This window comes from Lemur catta, chromosome 12, assembly GCF_020740605.2.
Source record: "Lemur catta isolate mLemCat1 chromosome 12, mLemCat1.pri, whole genome shotgun sequence".
Taxonomy (NCBI): Eukaryota; Metazoa; Chordata; class Mammalia; order Primates; family Lemuridae; genus Lemur; species Lemur catta.
The window spans coordinates 28,139,110-28,161,249 of record NC_059139.1 but is presented as its reverse complement, the minus strand read 5'-3'; the positions used below and the strand labels follow the sequence as shown (position 1 = coordinate 28,161,249).

Below are 22,140 nucleotides of genomic sequence, written 5' to 3'. Positions count from 1 at the left end.
AGGAGGACTGCTTGAGCCCAGGAGTTCAAGACCAGCCTGAGCAACATAATGAGAGCGCACCCCTACAAAAAAAAAAAAAGAGAGAGAGAAAGGAAGAGAGAAATTGGCCAGGCGTGGTGCTCTGCATCTGTAGTCCCAGCTACTCAGGAGGCTGAGGCAGGAGGATCGCTTGAGCCCAGGAGTTTGAGGCTGCGGTGAGCTATGATAATGCCACTGCACTCTGGTCTAGGTGACAGAGTGAGATCTTGTCTCCAAAAAAAAAGCCTATTACCCACTAAGCACTGAGAACAGTAGCATGTGCCTGTAGTCCCAACTACCAGAAAGGTTGAAGCAGGAGGATTACTTGAGCCCAGGAGTTCAAGTCCAGCCTAGGCAACACAGTGAGCCCCACCTCAAAAGAAAAGAAAAGAAGAATTTGACTGTGTTTATATGTATCCCATATTACACTGCAAGCTTCTTGAGGCAGGGGCTATGTCACATGTGTCTGTTACCTAGAACACAGCACATAGCACAATATTAATAAATAAATGATAGGGCTTGTCATTGCCATTTGATCAGATATTTTGTAGATGGGAGACCAAAGTCAACAATAAAGGGAACAGAATTCAAAACACTTCAAATATAAGCAATTTCTCACATCACTTTATAATCTAGAAAATGTCATTTACTGCTACCATTAACTCCTTTTACATCCTCTTCTTGTTTGAATTGCAACTCCTTACCCCATATGCCCTCCGAAAATCTCATGCTCATGGTCTCATTCTTCTCCTCTTTGACATCATCTACCTCCAACAACTATCATAGTTTAGGTTTCACCGCATCTCACAAATGCTCCTTTGGTCTCTCTTCTTTCCAGTGGCTTTTCTTCCCCATCTCATGGGAAATGAAAGGTCCCCCATGATCAGCAGTGGCCACTTCACTCTTCTCAACCTGGGTCCCAGGCTCCACAAGTCCCTCTGATCCCACAGCTCAAGCACAGCAAGAACACCAATGATGCTATGGCCCATGCCCTCCCTGTAGTCTATTCTAATTTCATCCTCGGGTGGTAGTATGAAAATATTAAATCACGACAATTTTAAACATGTTTATCTTCTTTGTTCCATTTTATTCAAATTCCTTTATTTCTGTGGGGAAAAAATATTAGTCCAGTGGAGTAAAAAACTTATGCATAAAATAGGAACCGTAACATTTACTGAAATTATTAAGCACTTGCAATTTAAGAAAAATGTATAGTTAATTGGCAGAAGATGTGATTCTTGTTGTTCCATTTACAACAGGGTAATTATGGGAAGGTTGTGATGTTTTGTGCTCTACTTTCTCCAATAAAAATTACAATTAATAACATATACAGAAATTATTTTTAAATGATTTCCTGAGTAACACATCAGTATAAAAAAATTATATAAACATTATTAGAAATGCTAACTTGTATTCTTAAAAATAATTAATATCAAAAAAGCTATTTTGACTTTTCTTTGTTTTAGATGTGCTCCAACTGTGAATTAATGGTTCAACTTTTGGTTATAGATTTAATACCAAAGCATTGCTAATAAACTAGTAGAAATGAGATAATATGGCACTTTTTATTCCTCATAGGGCAGGGGACCAAAAGGAAAAAAATTCCCCAAAACAACTCAACATCTCACTAAATCTTTTTAAAGTAAAGATTTCTGAAACAATTGAGTTAGCTTCAGGAGATGCATTAAATGGCTCTTCCTTAAAATTTCTTTGCTTGAAACATTTGGATCAATTACATTCCAAATTATTTAAAGAGTGCCTACTATTTTCCTTGTGGAAATAGCACAAATATTCCATTCTACTACAAAGGCTTTTAAAATTTTCACCCCAAATATGAATTGTAATAGTAGGAGAAATTTGCCAGAATTTATCATATCCTCCACCTTATGTATTTCTTCTTCCATATTGCTTTAAGCATCTTGTTAACTTCTTTTATTTCATTTAGATCAAAGAAGTATAGACAACATCAGTGTGCAAAGATATCAGCAGCCAAGACTATAAATATCCATCTCAGGGATGCCAGACTAGACACATGGAGACCAAGGACCCGACTCACTCCACCAAACCGTGACATTATATTGTTTGCCTTAGTGTTCATCCTCTTTGGTTCTGAATGAAGATGAGTTCTCAGGAGGAGGAGGAGGAGAAGAAAACTCCCTGAATTAAGATCAAGTTCTTATCGCCAGGGATACAGGGGCTCAAGAGAGGAATTAAGTTATAGGAAAATAACGTCATATTTTTGGCACATTGGAATTTATGGCTGCTGAGAGATGAAAATCCACACCAAGCTTTTGCCTGACTGGCTGTGAGGTGGGGAGGTATGGGAGTTCCAAGCAAGCAAAGGGGTGAAGAAGGGACAGTCCTGGAAAGCAAAACCCAGAAAGGTGGAGGGTCTGTTCCAAAGCCTCCTTTTTTCTGCTCCTAAAGAGAAAGCATTGTCGGGATTTAGGCTTTTGCGTGAGGTAAAAATGGCAATAGCTACTTACAGAGAGAATGGGTGGAAGTGCAAATCATGACTGTATAACCAGCAACATTCATGATGTCACATAAGAACAGCAGGCACTTATTTTCTCTATGAAGTTGGTAATGTTTATTCCTGTCGTTTTATAAATGGATGGCATCTTCTAGCTGAAAATTTAACTGCCTTTTTTCCCCTTATGTCAGTTACATCCTTTATTTTTAACAGAAATCAACTGAGTGGTTAAGTGGACCTCACCATTGGTCAGATCTCAGTTTAAGTTCCATTCTGCCATTTTCTATTGTAGAATACACTGAAACCCACAAGATGTTGCTATGTTGTCCAGCATAAAATGAGTGCTTATTAACTAGTAGCTTTAGCCACCCACTGAGTTACTGAAATTAAATGAGGGAGCAGGGTCTTTCCATCTAGAGTAAAACAATTTAAAAAAAAAAAGAAAACAAATAGAGCTAAACTGAACTTCCAGAAAATGAGTCCTGAACAGAAGTCAATGTAAAACATACATAAAAGCATACTCCCCCCCCGCCCCAGCACCCTGCATAGTAATATATATTAAAATGCCTTTGCACTTAATTTCTCAATGTGATACACTCTAGAAATATAAGCATGGTCATAAGTGATTATGTAGAAAACAGTAATACCTTTCATAGTGATGCTACTACCCAAATACTCATCATGGGTTTATCACTAAAACCCACACTTTGGTGCTGCTTGTACAGACAGAATCCTGGGTAAGGTGCATTACAGCAAGGACCAAAGCCAATAGGAATAGTCTGAAATCCTTATGTGTATGGTATTCTCGTAGGACTTTCTGGTATAGTCTTTGAATGTTCTTTTGGTTTCACTTAAAATGATGATTCTAATCTTTGTAAGAACCATGTTTCCAAGCTACTATAATTATACCCAATGTTAATGAAGCAGTTATTCTTAACTAGACACAAGGATGTGGACCTGAAGTACATGTAAGCTTCCGTGCCCATATATCTCCCAATGGGACAAAACCACAGAGCTAGCTATAACTTACAAGCACAGAATTTTCCATCATCGTAAAGCTTTAAAAGGCTCTTTCTAGAAAGAGTGATTTTTTGAAGCATAATGTCCCATTAAACTTGGGGACTAATGACAAAACATTCTAAAGATAAGGCCCTGGGATTGTGTTTCATCCCTCTAGGGAAGAAATCATCTCCCTCCTGACATAGCACAAAGGGGTTATTTAGTCTCACGTTCTCCCATTTCTCTGGAGGGTTTTAGACATGACCTTTCAGTTCTAACCTGCTGCTGCTGCTGCCTCCATGTGTGTAGTAGGAAATTGGAATCACAAGGTCTGAAGAGAATTAACCAGGCACAGGACCCTGCTGTATTAGTGTTAAGCACTGTATTCTCATGAAAAGTGCACTCCCTAACTGGGAGAAAGGGGGAAAAAAAAAAGACAAGGCACCAACTCACTGGCTTTTGGAAAATCAGTTCTGGAAAAGAACTGGTTTAGATAAAATTTCACTGGCTGAATCTAGTTCTATACCTTATTGTAGATATTTCCAAGTTCTGCTTTTCCTATAGGAAGCCAAAAATGAAATAGGAAAATAGAAAAAAAATGGCCTTATTTCAGTTTCTAAGTCATTCATTTCCAAGGGTTTTTACTATTCCCTATATCATCTCACATTGCTGCTGTGTAGGTTTCATCCTCCCAAATGCAACAGAAAGAAGGATGCGAAACAGTTTATTTGATCTTCATATTCCATCTTTATATAGGGGAAATGTAAGCACTCTCAACTCCCTGCTCTGAGTTCTCACTTCCCTTTTCACTTATCTCCACTGTGGGGGAAAGAACTAGCCACCATCATTCTGAGTGCCACCTGTATTCCCTAAACCCACATCCCCTCCTCAACTCTTCTCAAAGTCCAGGACAACCACTTCTCCTCCCCACCATTCTGTTGCTACCAGGTGTACCTCCCCACTGAACTCACAGTCACCTCAGGCAAGCAGGATCACTTTGACTCCATTCCAGCATCTTCACGTCTTTGTTTTTCACAATGACCCAAACAATGCAGACTAAGTATCCAGCTCTCCAAAGGCCTGGTTTAAACTACAAGGTAAAAATGAAATGTCTAGGAGCAAACTCAACTCCACATCCTTTAGGCAATTTTCCCATTAGTATTATTCTTCACAAATATGCTTTCGGCAAGAACTGGAAAGCAGAGTTAAAGGTAATAATCTCTGGCAAAATAAGAATTGCAAATATTTTACACAGAATGAGGCAGTCATATGCTTTGACAATCAACATGACAGAGATGTCATATCTCCCTCCTACTTAGGGTTCCCACTGTTAAAGTTCCCCATAATCATAAACTAAGCTTTGTCTACCTATCTGATATGATGCCCCACTATTCTCCCAAATAAATTACCTACTCTGGTCTAACTATTTTTCCTATCAGTATCTCAATCATCTAAGAGCTTCAAATATTGATCATTCTAATTACTGATCTCATCGTACACATCACTGCGCTACCAGCATCAAAAGATTTCCATTCAAAATTACAATATGCACGCTAAATGTCCTTAATCACTTAAATAGTGATGAAAACAGTCCTTAGCCCAATATGTAACTTCTAAGACATAAAAGTTTAAGAGCAGGAATTTTGAGTGCTGTGAAATTTGAAATTCAAATGTGACCATTTCTGCTAATTTACTAAATCAACACTTTAAAAGTTTCACTTAGAAAAGCTTTTTCTTCCTCCTTGTTAATTAACTTAATTCTTCTTTCCTTTGAGAACCTAAAGAACGGCTGGATTATGCAAATTGTTGCCACTGGAGTGAAGGGTTTGGGTTTGTTTTTTACCATTCTGACCCAATAATATTTGTTGGCAAAGGCTCTCAAAAACTGGCAAGAGCTATAAATTAGAAATATGAACTATTCTCCCTAGCTATACAAAGAGCTGTCCAACTTTCCAACACTAAAATGCTTTAATTCACAAGACATATGCCTTAGGGGACTAGGAAATTTGTCTCTAAGTTAGGTGAACATATGGGTTATGAGTTATTAATTATAGAGAACAAAGCTTTGGGATTAGATAAAGTGAACCCTAAAGTTGACTGATACCTAATATATTCCATATTTGTACTGGATGAGAGAATATAGCAAAATCTAAGTCATGACTTGGGTGGATCAGAAAGACCAAGGCCAACTTTCTAGATTCATTACCAAATACTTAACTGATACTCCCTAACTCAGTAAAGGGCTAAAAGCCTAATACATGAAGAAATTAGTTCCATTAGTCTTCTCTAATCGCTAGAAAAAAAGAGCATATGGAATAAAGAGATTCTATGTAGCAGAAAATTGTCCAAATAGAGATAGAAATATATATGTGTAAAAACATATATTTACTTATACATATATTTTACTTAGATGTGTAATTTAAACACAACTCCCAATTTCCAGGAAGAGAAAATAAAAGATGATTAACAAGGCCTTTTAAAAGACAAATCAACATTAACATTTCACTACTTAAGGGTAATTTTTTTTTGTAACAGACCATAGGGTACAATAGATTAACAAAATTATAGCTGTTACTTATGTGCACATAACATTCATCAATATGTCGGGCAGGTGGGAGGGGGAGTGGGCGGGGAGTAGGGGAGGGGGAGTAGGGGATGGCTATATTCACACTTAATGGATGTGGTACCCACTGTCTGGGAGGTGGACACACTTGCAGCTCTCACTCAGGCGGTGCAAAGGCAATATATGTAACCTAAACACTTGTACCCTTGTAATATTCTGAAAGTTAAAAAAATGTTTTCCATTAAAAAAATCATTTTGTATATCCCACCAAAAATTGTAGTAGAATGTCAGAAAGACATAGTGAATAATACAAAAACAAGCACCACATATACTCACTATCAAATTGGTACTAATTGATCAACACTTATGTGCACATATGGAATTAACATCCATCAAGTGTCAGGCAGGTGGGAGGGGAAGGAGGGGATGGGTAAACGCACACCTAATGGATGTGGTACGCACTGTCTGGGATGGGCACGCTTGGAGCTCTGATATCTGCCCAAAGGAACAAGAGACATTCTATAATAAAGACGTCTGCACTCGAATGTTTACAGCAGCACAATTCACAATTGCAAAGATGTGGAAATAACCCAAGTGCCCATCAATACATGAATGGATTAATAAAATGTGATATATATATATATATACCATGGAGTACTACTCAGCTATAAGAAACAATGGTGATATAGCACCTTATATTTTCCTGAATAGAGCTGGAACCCATTCTACTAAGTGAAGTATCCCAAGAATGGAAAAATAAGCACCATGTGTACTCACCATCAAATTGGTTTCACTGATCATCACCTAAGAGCACATACAGGAATAACATTAATCGGCTGTGAGGCAGATGTGGTGGGGGGAGGGGATGGGTGTATACATACATAACGAGTGTGATGCGCACCGTCTAGGGGATGGACACACTTGAAGCTCTGATTGGGCGGGGATGGGGGTCAAGGGCAATATACATAACCTAAACTTTTGTACCTCCATAATATTCTGAAGTAAAAAAATTTATTTAAAAAAAGACAATATATGTAACCTAAATGTTTATATCTATCCCTGTAAAATTTTTTTAAAAAGTTTAAAAAAAGAACTGTTCATTCTTCTAATAGAACTTCCATAAAATTCAGTCCTGAGATTACTAGTGATGCATTAACAAACTGTATTTACCACTTAAAAATTTAAAAGGAGTCTTTCTTGTTTTAAAACACCACACACACACACCCCACATACACAAACACACACACACACAGATCTTAATCTCAGGCACAACCAGATTGATTACAAAACCACCAGATAGTGAGTTTACAGTAAAAAATTTCGTACCAGTTATTTTTTCTGGTTTAGAGATAGTTTTTTATGAGTTAATAATTGTTTTGAGAAACTTAGTATCAAATTAATTATATAGACAGATATCCTAAGTATTCATTACACATTCACCTATATTTAGAGCTTTTGACACCATAGCAAAGTCGAAAGGAAAATCTTGACTTCCACTACAAAAACCATCTTTACTGGTACTTAGGTGAACAAACAGGTAGCTTAAAAAGCCACCATTTCTCTCAAATGTCACCAATTACATAAGACTTCAAAACACACTCTGATTTGAAAAAACAATCCATTCTTATAAACAATTAAGACACATTAATTTCATCTGTTTCATAGTAGCAGGTCTTCCCCTGGTGTTTATAATACCCAGAAATATTTAATTTTAGCCTTTTGTCACCAGAGATAATTTCTACATCAATTGCAAACATGATGAACTCATTTTATTAGTCAAATAGTTGAATTCCACTCAAGTGCACTTAATACAGTACTACACATTATAAATTGATTGAAATTAAAGACATCTCTGATTAGAAATGGGGTTTTCAAAAATACAAGTAATACTAATTTCAAGTTATATGTTTCAGTGGTGTTCTAATGAAACATGTACAGCAAATGATTTGTTTCCAGCATCTCTGAAAGATTATCTAGTCCTTTAATGTATTAAAATAGTAGTGAGAAAATATACCCTTGAAATCTAGAATCTGTAGTTTGAAAAATTAAAACTGATTTGATATGGTCTATTCAGACAGATTAAATTGCAAGGGGACAGCTCAGGAGTTCACAAAAGTTTCAAATTAGTCACATTTGTTGAAAAAACATAAATGCAGGTGCCTGCAATGTTTACATTGTGTCAGAGTTTTCAGACCCATGTATAACGTAAGCCCTGAAATCCTAAACACTTAATTTCTTAAAACATTTCTGGTTACTGAGGAGGCACAAAAAAATCCAACAGGATTATATCTAAAATGAGGCTGTTCTTTCTCCTTTTATAAAATACTTTTGATTCATAACACAAAAAGTATGCAAAGACATTAAGAATTTTTAATCCTTTTTTAAAATTGAGGGATCACTGCTCTTGAAAAATCTTTTACAGTATCTGCTTTGCTTTCTTCAGTCTCCCTTTTCTTCCAAGAGCTTCACTACATACGTATATCACCCATGTACACTGATACTTTATTTGCCTGTTCCCACAACTGAAGAGGTGCCATTATTGGACAAAGGCTTGATCTTTAATGTTTATTTCTGATAGGATTCCCTCACTTTCGCCTGCAGCGCGTCACATGTCTTCTTAGCATCACCTAGAAGCATGGCTGTGTTAGGCTTGTAGAAGATTGGATTGTCCACTGCAGCATAGCCAACACCCAAAGACCTCTTCATGACAATGACCTAGGAGCCAAAGATTAAATGAAAAAGCATATTTAACAGACTTGCCTGGGACCTGTTAGGCACACAAATGTTGCCCTTCCCTGCCTTTGAACACGGCATGTCCCACTCCTTTAGTACAGAGACTTTAAAAATACACAAGGAGTATTTTAAATGTATGTTTACATTGTATTAACTTTATTTTTTAAAGTGTGCCCATATTCTTATATCCATAAGAGTTATGTTAACAATAGTTTAACTCTTGAGTGATAAGATTACAATGATTTTCTTCTCAGTGCTTTTCGCTATAAAGACTTTGTATAACATTTTCTAATCAGAAAAATAAACATCTTTCTACAAATGTGCTAAAGAAGACAAACTTAGTACATAAGCCTTCACTACAAATCCTAATAAAAATATGGTTGAGTGGGGAAATGGTGTAATTCTTTTCTATCATTTTAGAGTAAAGCATACCAGAAAGTTCTAGGACAAAAGCCCAAAGAGCAATCCAGCTTCTCACAAGGACAAAACTAATGACTAATATTACAAAGCAAAATGAAAGGGGCATGTCAATCTATAATATTGATGTGTTACAGACATTTACAATGGACATGCTGTCTTGCTAAATATCAACTGAGTTCTTAATGAAATGAAAAGCCTTTCTATGGTCTTCTAGGACATGTACTCTATCTAAAAATGGAAGCAGTGCAAATTTATCCTTGTTTCATATAGCGTTACTATAGTAATACACTCTGCAAAGTCTCAAATATTGACTACTGATGCCATAATTTTTCATATACACACGAACAAGTGTATTTCATATCTACTCACTCACCACAAACACTAAGTTTCAAACTCCCATATTTATAATAAAGAGAAACAAAATTAAAGGGAAGATACATATTCCATTATTATGATTCTTAATATGCAGATATGACTCAAGCATGGTAAAGAGGCAGAGGGAAATTTACAAGCCTTTGAGTTCTCTAAAATCTAGCAATTAGCTTTTGCAGAAGTAAGGTACATGAGCAAAGCTTGCTTCCTTATTCCATGTTACTGTTTGGATTTCTAAATCACCTTTCTGCTAGACACTCCATAACAACATACACATTCCCTTTCGAAAAAATAAAATGAAAAAAATATGCTCATCTTGGTATATGAAGGCCATGATACTGACTCACTGTCCCAGAGGGAAGCCATCTGCTTCACTGGACTCAATCTGGAATTCAGCCAGACTCATTCTAAAAGCTCACAGCAATTTTTTCAGCTGTGGTTACAGATTTTGTTAATCCACCCACATAATCTCATCTGGTTCTACTCGTGATGAGGGCATTTACTCAGGTTCTTTGGTGGCCAGAGAACAGACAGAAGCTGGATATAGGGAACTGGGCCCTAAACATGTACTTACTGCTGGGCCTCCTAAAAGGCATTATCATTTCTTATCAAATGATCAAAGAAAGTTCTGTGTGTGTGTTTTAAGTGACCTTTGAATATCAAAATGAAATACAAGTCTGAAACTTTACCTGCTTTGATTTCCAGACCTCAAGGACTGGCATGCCTGCAATAATAGAGTTGGGATCTTCTTGAGCTGCTGAATTAACAGTGTCATTAGCTCCAATTACAAGGACCAAATCAGTGTCTACATAACAAAAGAAAAAAGAGAAACATAAAATTCAAAGGGTCACTTTCACTTCTTCTCAGGCAAGTCATAGTGATCTGACTTTATAGTAACAAGAATAACAAAAACTAATATTTATAGAATACTCACTTGTGCCAGGCACTGTACAAAGAGCTTTATCAGAGAGGTTAGGCAATTTAGCCAGTGTCTCACGGTTAAAAAGCAGCAGGTCCTGCATCTGAACCTGACCATCTTGACAAAAGCCTGCGTTATTCCTGCCTTTCAACGGATCAACCTAATCTGACTTTGTAAGTCTTTTATTATCTCAAAATGATCTTGCTAGTCACATAAGATTTGCATCCCATTCTCAACTTATAAAGTGACCACTTAAGATGCAATCTAATGTCTAAAAGAGAGTGGTCTAAAAGTCTGTACTGTACTAAAGTTGTGTCCATAATTCCTGGCACTAGCTGGTGTTGCACATAATTTAACAAAAGTGAAATTTGAAAAGGGACATAAAATTAAAATGGTCTACGTTATCTCTTTAAGAACTGATATAAACTACCTTAAAATGTTGCCAAAAATGCCTTGTGAATCTAGGCATACATACAATTTCATTATTTTTTCCTAATAAACAGTGTTTTTTAAGTTTATAGTGGACACTTGCCAGAGGGAACTGGTTTAATTTTAATAAACATAATCTTGGGCCAAATGTCATTATCATTCACAACATCTACCCAATGACAGCTATAAAGTATAGCACTTTATCTAGTGAAGTCCTAGTACTTTAAAAAAAGAAAACTACTTTCATGACCATGCACTGATATAACTGAAAACCAGTATAATCTCAGACACTGACAAGACTCAGATACTAGATTATGAACAGAAGCATTCTTGGAAATGAGGAGCCTGAGGCTGAGTACCAAGTTCAAGGCGGCAAGCTACTGAGAGTCAGGATCTGGATTCAGAAGCCAGGTCTGCCCAGATCCCCAGTCTTCATCATCTCTGCACCTCAACCTGGGATTTTCACCGTCCTTCAGTTCTTCACACAGGAGCAAAACTTACCCATGCTGCTTACAGATCTTTTGCACCTTATTCAATAGTGTCCTTCACTTATTTAATTTCAACTGCATACCTACTGTGTACAGGTTACTTTTTGTCTGACTAGTCAGTCTTCACTAATTCAACGATTTATGCTTTAAGTCTGACATTGTTTTATTCACTCTTAGAACATTTAAACTTCACCGCCACCCCCATCACTTACCTGGGAAATCATGGTTGATCTCATCCATTTCCAACACAATATCATATGGCACCCCAGCCTCAGCCAGCAGCACGTTAAGCTGACCAGGCATTCGGCCTGCCACTGGGTGAATTCCAAACCTAGATGTGAAACAAATGAACAGCTGGCCTTACTTGAGGGGCCGAAATATACAGAGACCCCCAACGTCACCCCCAAATATGCACACTTTGTTCTTGGCACCTCTGCTTTCTCTTGCTACTATCTGATCTCTACAAGTAGAAATAGAATTAGGCCAGATATATGGTCAATCTAAAAATACTGAAGTTGAAGATTCAATATGTTAGTATGCACAAACTGTAGCTTCCACATGTGTTTTAAGTACAATGAACTTCCAATAATATTAATAAATAATATCTATTTATTACATTTAAAAAGCTATGTGCTGTCCCATGACATTTTCTGAAAAATCTTGAATCTTTAAAAACATATTAAGTCAGGCCGGGCACGGTGGCTCACGCCTATAATCTTAGCACTCTGGGAGGCAGAGGCAGGCGGATTGTTTGAGCTCAGGAGTTTGAGACCAGCCTGAGCAAGAGCGAGACCCCGTTTCTACTAAAAATAGAAAGAAATTATATGGACAGCTAAAAATATATATAGAAAAAATTAGCCGGGCATGGTGGCGCATGCCTGTAGTCCCAGCTACTCGGGAGGCTGAGGCAGGAGGATAGCTTGAGCCCAGGACTTTGAGGTTGCTGTGAGCTAGGCTGACGCCATGGCACTCGCCCAGGCAACAATGTAAGGCTCTGTCTCAAAAAAAAAACAAAACATATTAAGTCAAATGGGAATTAAATGTTTCCTGTGGAAAAATCAACATTATCCCATCAAAAGCAGACTTGACATCCAACTTTAACCTCTATGTTCAAAGGTAGTGAAGTAAAATATTGTCGTATACATGACGTTAAATATGCATATACCATCTTTCAGAGAACGGTATGAAGTATTGCTCCACATCACAGAAGAAATGTGACAGTAACACACGGGAGTGTTTAAAACACAGAATGGGTAATGCACAGTCAGAAATCCACACTTAAGGCAAAGGATAATGAAGCATCAAGGAATTTCAGCCACAAATATGAGATCTTTACAGTTTTTTAATCCAACCTCTTGCCCACTGTATTTATCTTTGTCTCCTCAGCACTGGGCACATGCTTGGCACATAGGAAGGGCTCCATAAAAAGTAAATGCATGAAGGAATCTAATAAAGAAATGTATTTTATACTATCTCCCCGCAGGGATCCATCCAACCTTAAATACCTTCAGAGACCAGAAATTTACTCCCTTCTAAGGTCTATTCCACAGCTACACTATGTGTGTCTGTGTATTACGTGCATTACAGTCATTGATATACAGTAAGTCTTCACTCAACGTCATCTACAGGTTCTTAGAAACCGCAATTTTAAGCAAAACGACATATAACAAAACAAATTTTACTGCAGGCTAACTGATATAAACAAGAGTCAAGTTCCTATGGCATATTTCTGTGTATACAAACATCACCAAACTTCTAATATTAAACATTGAAATAAATGCTATATGTACATTTAGGAAAGAATAATAAAAACAAGTAATTATTGATACTTATCCCATTATTCCAGTTCAGTGTCACAGGTGGCAGAAGCATAATCCAGCAGCTCTGGGCATGAGGCAGGAAGCCACCCTGGACAGGACACCACCCTATCTCAGGGCACACTCACACCCACGCTGGCTCAGACTGGGACCATGCAGACCCGCCAAGTCACCTCATGCGCATAGCTTTGCGATGTGGGAGCAAACCGGGGTGCTCAGAGAAAACCCATACAGATGTGGGGAGAACATGCAAACTCCACATGGACAGTGGCCCCAGCCAGAATCAATTTTTTTTCTTACCAACATTATAGCACAATAATGTTGAACAAAACAATGTTATTCAAGGACCTGCCATATGTATACTCATTCATATATATACATATTCATTCATATTGAGCCAAAGAGAAAAAAATTATATGCATGTGCGTATTACATATACCAAAGAGAAATCTCATCTCATTGTTTTCCAAGGTCTGTAGTTTTGACACCTGGAACCATAATGAATCTAGTCCCTCTTTCATTTGTGGATTCCTGTCAGCTATTCTAGGATGCCTACTAAGCAACACATCCTCAGTTCTTTCAACTGTTCAACAAATGACAGGACTTCCTGACCTACTGCTGTCCTAGTAACCTATTCCTATATTGTCAATGTCCAGCTTCAACCTCAGTCCCTCAAAGTGAATACAATGTGCTAGAATGATCTAGATGCAAATGGAACAGCAAGAAAATCATGTCCTCAGTCCTTTCACTGATAAAGTCTAAATCTGCATTAGCATTTATGGCTGTCACAATACGTTGTTGGCTCATATAAACCTTATGGTCACTTAAGATGTCCCATTACTTTTCACAAGAACTGCTGCCAAGCCAGGCTCTCCCCACTCTTAACACAGGTCCTGTTGAGAAGAATTAAAGAGCATGGGAATTGATCTCTTTCTAAGAAGACCACCAAAAAAGAGCTACAAGATGGCTATTTATTTTGCCCAAATAAGTGAGAAATGGTTTTCTACATCTTTAAAACTGATAATAAGGGGCCTGAATTGGGGGACTTGTAATTGTGGGGAAAAAAAGACATCAAATGACAGGTATTACCGTTTATCAAACTCCCATTTATAAAATTTTCCATCTGGAATCACTGAGTATTCCTAAATAATCAATTTATTAAAAATTTAAAAAACCCAGAAACTCTAGAGCTGTAAGGAAATGAAATAGACAATCATTTTTGTTTCCTCTTTTTTTATATTTTCCAAATTTATGAGTATTTACAGTTTTTTATAATGGAAAAAATTAACTTTTCATTTAAAATAAATACTTTATGCTTTTATATCATGATATAGTTTATAAATGGTTTTTCATACATTATTTCATCCTATTCCTAATAATCTTTAACAATCTCCATCTAGAATTACAATTTAGTGCAGCTGATTCAAATTCAGTGCTTAGTTAAATAAACTGGGTTTTACAGCTACATTACTGTATCTGCAAAAAAGAAGAGAGAATGCATATACATGCGATTGTTGACATATGTTTTGGCATGGTGGCTAATATTGACTCTTTAAGATGTGCTATGCAGTTTGCACTACTGTTTTTAGGAAATACTAAAACTGAGTTTCAAACTCAGGTCTTTCTGCCTCAAGAGTCTGAACTCTTTTTTTTTTTTTTAATTTAAAAATTTTTGGAGATACAATCACATGATTCAATATGAAGAAGAATATTCTAAGAAATCTTGCTCTTACTATACAATATTGTCAGTATAATCCTGCCATTTAAGAGGTATTTTTGTTTAGTTAATAGCTAGAGTTAACCAGTTGTGGTTGCGATCTTGGGCAAGCTACTTTTTCTATCTGTTTTCCCAAAGAGTGGTTAACTGGCACATCATGCCAAGGTCTATAGAAAGCTCTGTATAGAAAAGAGCTATAGAGGAGTATCTATCTCTGCTGGAATGGGTTAAGTAAGGTAATAGGAATGGTGTTACATTTCAAGAATTCAATTTATAATGTTCTTTGAGAATTGAGAGCTCCAGCAAGTTTCAACAATGCCACACTGTAAAATCAAAAACACATTAAATATTTGCATGGATGAATCAACATGGGGAAAAAATGCCTCTTAGTATGCATACTGTCTATAACAGGGCAAAACCTTTATAAGCACCTCTTAAATTATTCTGGGGAAGTAGATTCTGAAAAATTGCTAAGGATGGTCTGATAGTGTTTCTACCCACAGTCCTTCTGACATCAAATGTGTGGGTTTTTTCCACACCAACAACCAGTTCTCCAGCTCTCCAGACATCAGCTGGATGTCCTGCAATCCAATTCAATTTTGACACTAACAGGGTGAGTGTCAGACTCCACAGATTTCAGGGCTCAGTCTCACAAAACTGCCCTCGCTTCAGATGCCAGTCACAAATACCAGGCTGCCACCTGTACTGACAAATCAGACTCTCCTTAGGTCTGATAATTTGCTAGCACAGCTCACAAAATACACTTTGTGGAGACACACTTTATTTATGTTATTATCAAAAATAACATTTTATTATGTTATTACAACTCAGGAGGGAAGAATGCATGGACCTTCCAGGCACCACCTTCCCCAGCACCTCAACGTGTTCACCAATCCGGAAGCTCTCTGAACCCATAGTGTAGGGGTTTTCATGGAGGTTTCATTATGTAGGCATGATCGATCAAATCACTGGCCTTTGGTGACTGAACTCAATCTCTAGTCCCTCTCCCATCCCTTGGAGTTCCAGGGGTGGGACTGAAAATTCCAACCCTCTCATCACATGGTTAGTTCCTCTGACAAGCAGCCCCCACCCAGAAGTTCTCTAGGGGCCCAACAAGAGTCACTTTATTAGCACAAACAGCAGGTTATGTTTGACAGGGGCTTGTTATAAATAACAAAAGATGCTCCTGGTACACTATCAGCAAATTCCAAGAGTTTTAGAAGCTCTGTGTCAGGAATGGAAGATAAAGACTAAATATATATTTATTATCACAGATAGTAAGTAGAAATGAACTGTACAGAACAAACTATTAATAATCTAACATTCTTTTAAAAAGAATCCATCTCTTCCTTCAGTGGGTTGTTCAGAGTTTTATTTAAGTGAAAATAAAGGTAACGGCATTAGCTTACTTCCAGGACTGTGGTCACCCAACCTCACTATCTTTATGCATGTTTTCAGTTCAACTACAAATTCTCTTATCATTTTTGGCAATGTAACAGATAGTTCAACCCTTGAGTAAAAATTTTTTTTTTTAATTCTCTAGAAACACGATTTTTTTTAACTAGACATTGCTATTCTAATGTCATCGCCTATGTCAAACCAAAGTTTTCAATCACTCCCAACAACAAATGAAATAAGGCAAAATACTGAAAATTTATGTTCATACTCTTCATGTAGAAATGTAAGCTATATCCAGCACCACGACAACTGTTTTCAAAGTGCTCCACAGAAAGCATTTCCAAAATGTTACATGGACTCTTTGGTTGAGATATCTACTTTTAAAATGTAATATTTTTACAGTGGCAATAAGATAAAACATTTGAAAAGAATTTTCTCTAGGCACCAAAGTGCATGCTCATTGGAGACATTTTCCTAAACCTCAAATCTGAACATATATATGTTTTTAATACATACATTTTAGTGTGAATATAAAAAATAGTATTGGAAAGAAAATGTATTATATTGAAATATCCAAAATATATTGCCAAGCCTACTTGCCATGAATTTAGGAAACAAAAAGATATGATGAATAGAAGTTTCAAAGGTACTTGACTTTATGAATAAGTAACCAGTTTTCAATGCAGGACTTCTAACCTTTTCTTCTATGGTGGGGATAGCTAAATAATTCCTTAGGATCATGGATAATAACAGAAGCAGTAAGAAAAAAATAACAGACCTAGAAAAGGTAAAACTCACTTAAGTGTAATAACAACTCAAATTTTTTTTAAAGTGCTGAATTTGTATAATTCTTGCATAAAATGAGAAAGAAAGTACACAAGGCAAAATACGTAACCTAAACTTTTGTACCCCCACAATATGCTGAAATAAGAATAAAAAATAAAATAAAATAAAAAAAGAGAGGGACATGAACATGTGGTTTTAAAGGCACATGTGACAGCAAAGTATGTAAAATTAAGGAAGTTATTTGAACATCAAAATAAATAAGGATAGTAATATATTATAACCCACTGGAGAAAATGGGAACCCATGAGTCAATACTGGTAACAGTCATACATCAATAAGTAAAGAAATAAAGAAATAAAATAGGAGGTACTCTCCCTTACAGTGGTGGACCATGGGCTGATAAATATGGTGGGGTTTTTAAATTGCCATTTTGCAAGCATCATAATAAAGATTGGTACTGTAAAAGTCATCAGCACCTGTTCAATCTAGGGGGCAAAGTCTGATGAGATGCAGGATATTTGCATGGTCTTAAAGAAAGCTCAAAGCAGTTTGCCCCTGTTCCCTTACTCTTACTTCAACTGAGAAAGAAAAAAAAAATGTTTAAAAGCTTTTAGTGCTTTCTCTGATGGCCTGATAGCCACTTCATTGAAAAATGATCAATAATCAGATAAAGAGTAGTTGTTAGAAATAGTAACCACCTGCACACTTTGCTCAATTCGCGTGTAAGGGGACAGAGCCCATATTTCTGTTTTCTCCCCAGATAATAATTTCTTGCAAATATCTAACAGAATAGATTACCAAGGCTAACAATCCAAATCTCAGCCAAGAAGAACTTAAATTGAAACAGTAGTTTATTATGTATCTTAATGCATTGTTTGGTATACATGAGTACTTACAATATTTTAACTCAGTGTTCCTCTAAATATTGTATGGGAGAACTAAAGGCACAGAAAATGTGCCCCAATAAAGACAAAGATACTACAGTTAGGTTTTAGGACCCTGACGTGTGATCATTTTTTAATAATGATGGAACAAAATCATTTCCAAAAGAACATATCTTAAAATCAAAAATTTTAGTTTAGAAAGGTCATTTTACTTTAACAGAGGTTTTGGTAATATATCTAAAGTGTCTCACATTGCATTATTAATTAGCTGATTTTCTTTCAGAGTTAATGCCAATTTGTATTTCAACTATATCAATTTCAAATCTGCACTCCAGTTTAACTCAGGGTTTTTTATTTCCCCCCAAGAGTACCAAAAGGTACTCTTACTTCTATTACTGACTAGACTTGATGATAAAAGTAATAACTAGACTTAGTGCAGGGAACTGCAGATTCAAAGGATCAGAGAGTACTTAGATAAGGTTCGAGAGAAACAGAAAATACTTAACAACTCAGAAAACATCACAGTCTAAGCAAAAAAGTATCTGGATCAACTAGCTAGAAAAAGGGTAAAATTGTGATTTTTTTTTAAATAAACCAAATAAAACAGAAATTGACCAAATATTTCTCATTTCCACATAACAGAAGAAAAGAAGGTCTTCAAATGCAAAAGAAACAATTGAAATGAGTGTTTTTAAAAAAGACTTCCTGTTAACAATTTAAAACAAATGCCTTATATCTAGGGAAGTTTCAGGCTTCTTTTTTGCGAGTCAGGGAGAGAGAGGCTCATTCACCTGAGATGATGTACTAACCACCAACCAGTTCAGTCCACAGTTAATTCAAGAGCATCTTACACATAACTGCAAATGATGGTGGGCAGTGGGCCTAATCAGGACAGCTGGACACTGAGACAGTCCTTCACCGTGGGATGTGGTGGATGGATCTCAACCAGTGAGAGACAGAAGCAGCTTAGATGGAACCCAGGATTTCCAGAATAACTTTAATACATGACGTTGCTCTACCTCAACCCTATAGTACTAATTGCCTCTCAAATTACTCATGTGTGCTCTTTTCAGGTGTTAATATTTAATAGTAAACTTGGACACCAAAAATTGCTAATTTCCCAGTCCTTCTGATCACAATAAGTGTTTCCTGCTTCCCCAGGCCCATTTCTCTTCCCAAAATTGATTGGCAAGACGTAAAGACAACTAAAAATCGCTGTACCACATGATATTTAAGGTATTAATTTCATGCTGCTGCTGTAACAAACTACCACAAATACAGTACCTTAAAACAACACGAATTTATCTTCTAGTTTAGAAGCTCCAAGGTCCAAAATCCGTTTCCCTGGACTAAAAAAAGTCAAGGTGTCGGCAGGGCTGCACATTCCTTCTGGAGGTTGTAGGGGAAAATCCATTCCTTGCCTTTTCCAGCTTCTACAGTCTGCCCACGTTCCTTGGCTTGTGGCCATATCACTCCGACTGCTGCTTCCACTGTCACGTCTTTCTCTGACTTTGACCCTCCTGCCTCCCTCTCATAATGACCCTAGTGATTGCACGGAGCGCACCTAAATAATCCAATATAATCTACCACCTCAAATCTCCCTCACCTTATTCAATTCTACAAAGTTCCTTTTGCCATGTAAAGTAACATATTCACAAGTTTTGGGGAATAGGATGTGAACATGTTTGGGGGGCCATTATTCAGCCTACCACAAAGCTCTTTTTCTCGTCCTAACAGCGCATGAACTAGCACTTCTATTTTAGTTGGACAACCCAATATACACTTTGCGATTTACTTTTGAATTTCAATTTTGCATCCCTCCTTGATTCCTGTATTTTTTTCTTTGTTTTCAATACTGCATTCATCATCTTTAAATTAATCCATCTCACTACCATCTTTATGCTTTAACTGAGGTATCTTGCACCAAATTAGAAATTAAAGACCTTAAATATATTATTTCTTATTGTAATGTCTTGATTAGCTGCAGACTGTATAAAGACAATGTTTCTGTTGACCTAGTTATGAAGGGTAAATAATCATCAACATAATGATCATGTTATGCTAAATATCCCAAAGGACAGATCATTTTATATCTGCTTGCATAATAATTTATTACACTAAACTTTAAGACTCTAAGGTCAGAGAAAAACACATGCTAGAGGATGCCAATGTTTTAAGAAAAATAACAGAATACATTCAAATTTGTAGAAATATATATGCACACTGATGAGTCAATGTGAATTTATAAGCGATTCTGGCCCATGTAACTGGATAATCTCCAAAGCATGGATTAAAATTAATTATATCAGACACTGGTTGGCCATGACCAACAATTTCCAAGAACTGATGGCCAAAGCTCATCGATTTCCATCATCACATGAAAAATATTCAGAATTTCAACATGCAAAGCCTACCAGCCTTTTAGCTCTTCTCATTGAACAACAAAAATTATCTTTTATTATGCACATGCTTAAAAAAACAGAGCCAGCTGTCCCTGACAATATTCTACAGAAGAAAAATATTAATAACTACTAAAATGAGATCATGGAAAGACCTTCCATGCTTCCAGAACTCTTTCTTTATGCATCTCCTCCTTACCATACTGCAACATAACGACTGTTTGGCATGACTGTGCTCTCTCAACTGAGAGCTCCTGAAGTATAGAAACCATGTCTTATTTACCATTTCCCATAGTACCTGACACTCTATTGTAGGGACTCAACTAAAGGGAAAGGAGGGGCCGGGCACGGTGGCTCACGCCTGTAATCCTAGCACTCTGGGAGGCCGAGGCGGGTGGATCCCTCGAGGTAGGGAGTTCGAGACCAGCCTGAGCAAGAGCGAGACCCCGTCTCTACTAAAAGTAGAAAGAAATTATCTGGCCAACTAAAAATATATATACAAAAAATTCGCCGGGCATGGTGGCACATGCCTGTAGCCCCAGCTACTGGGGAGGCTGAGGCAGTAGGATCGCTTAAGCCCAGGAGTTTGAGGTTGCTGTGAGCTAGGCTGATGCCACGGCACTCACTCTAGCCCGGGCAACAGAGTGAGACTTTGTCTTAAAAAAAAAAGAGAAAGGAGGAGCAAAGGAGTCTTAAAAAACACAGTGTGCTCCATAAGGCACACTGACTCATAAACATTCTGTTTCTTTGTAGAGAAAAAACTTAGAAAAGTAGTGTAGGGTAGCAGTTAAGAGTTCTAGATTGCATTGCTTAGGGTTCAAAGCATTTGGACAATTTATTTCTCTGTGCCTCAGTTTCCTCCTGTGTACAATGGGATTGATAATGAAACCTCTTCAGAGGATTACTGTGAGATTTAAATGAGATATTTCGTGTAAAGAGCATTTCATACAAAGTACTTTAGACCAGCACCTGGCAGACATAAGCCTTCAGTAAATGCACACAGCCATTATCCTACTCAAATACATTTTTATAACACAAATACTCATCTGAATTTTTCAAATAAATGCCCACTTCTTAATGATCACTTAATACAAACAAGCACACATTTTCACATTCAAACAAAATGTTGATTTAATGTCAACACTTTCTGGGTTGCTTTTCTAATTTTTACCTTGAAATCCCAGTAAATATCAATATAGTTCAATAAAAGCCAGAAATTCTTTGTACTTACAGTTACATCAAAAGTCTGCAAATGTAGTAAAGGTAGATAAAGGTAGAGTAGGGCCGACTCACTGGAAATTTAGTCACAACTAATATTAAAATATACATTTATTCTGACAAAGTCAAATTTCAAAAGCTCACTGTTAACCATTCAACAGATACTATTAGGCAAAAAAGTATTGTCTCCTTGGGTGACAGACACAACAAATGTCATCATCAAGTTAGGATAATCTCTTGAATATCTTGAAGAAAGCAAAATTTCAACCTTTTTGCTATGTTTCTCTCTCCAGTATGAAAATGATAAAGTCTCTCATAGAACTTTATATAATAAAAAAAGCCCTGGCTTTGGTCATCAATTCAGAATAGACCCAGGCACAGTTCAAAAAGAGTGGAATAATGTACTCAAATGAAAAAAACCTGATCTTCAGAATCTTTTAAATTAACCAAGAAAGAATTAAAAAAAAATAAGAGTATATGCAAGAACTACTCATGAATACTGAGTAA

The 22,140-nt window shown here is 36.7% G+C and overlaps 1 protein-coding gene across 4 annotated transcripts in view; it reads right to left on the bottom strand.

Moving 5' to 3' along the window:
* Positions 1-7,544: 7,544 nt before the first annotated feature.
* Positions 7,545-22,140, bottom strand: part of NNT (nicotinamide nucleotide transhydrogenase) — a 107,947-nt gene continuing 93,351 nt past the window's right edge. For all 4 annotated transcript variants that reach the window (XM_045566163.1, XM_045566161.1, XM_045566162.1 and 1 more), the window contains exons 20-22: positions 11,627-11,745; positions 10,268-10,383; positions 7,545-8,768 (exon numbers count right to left, since the gene is read on the bottom strand). In XM_045566163.1, coding sequence (XP_045422119.1) covers positions 8,619-8,768; positions 10,268-10,383; positions 11,627-11,745 — 385 coding nt within the window. In that variant the 3' untranslated portion in view covers positions 7,545-8,618. The remainder of the gene's footprint in view (positions 8,769-10,267; positions 10,384-11,626; positions 11,746-22,140) is intronic.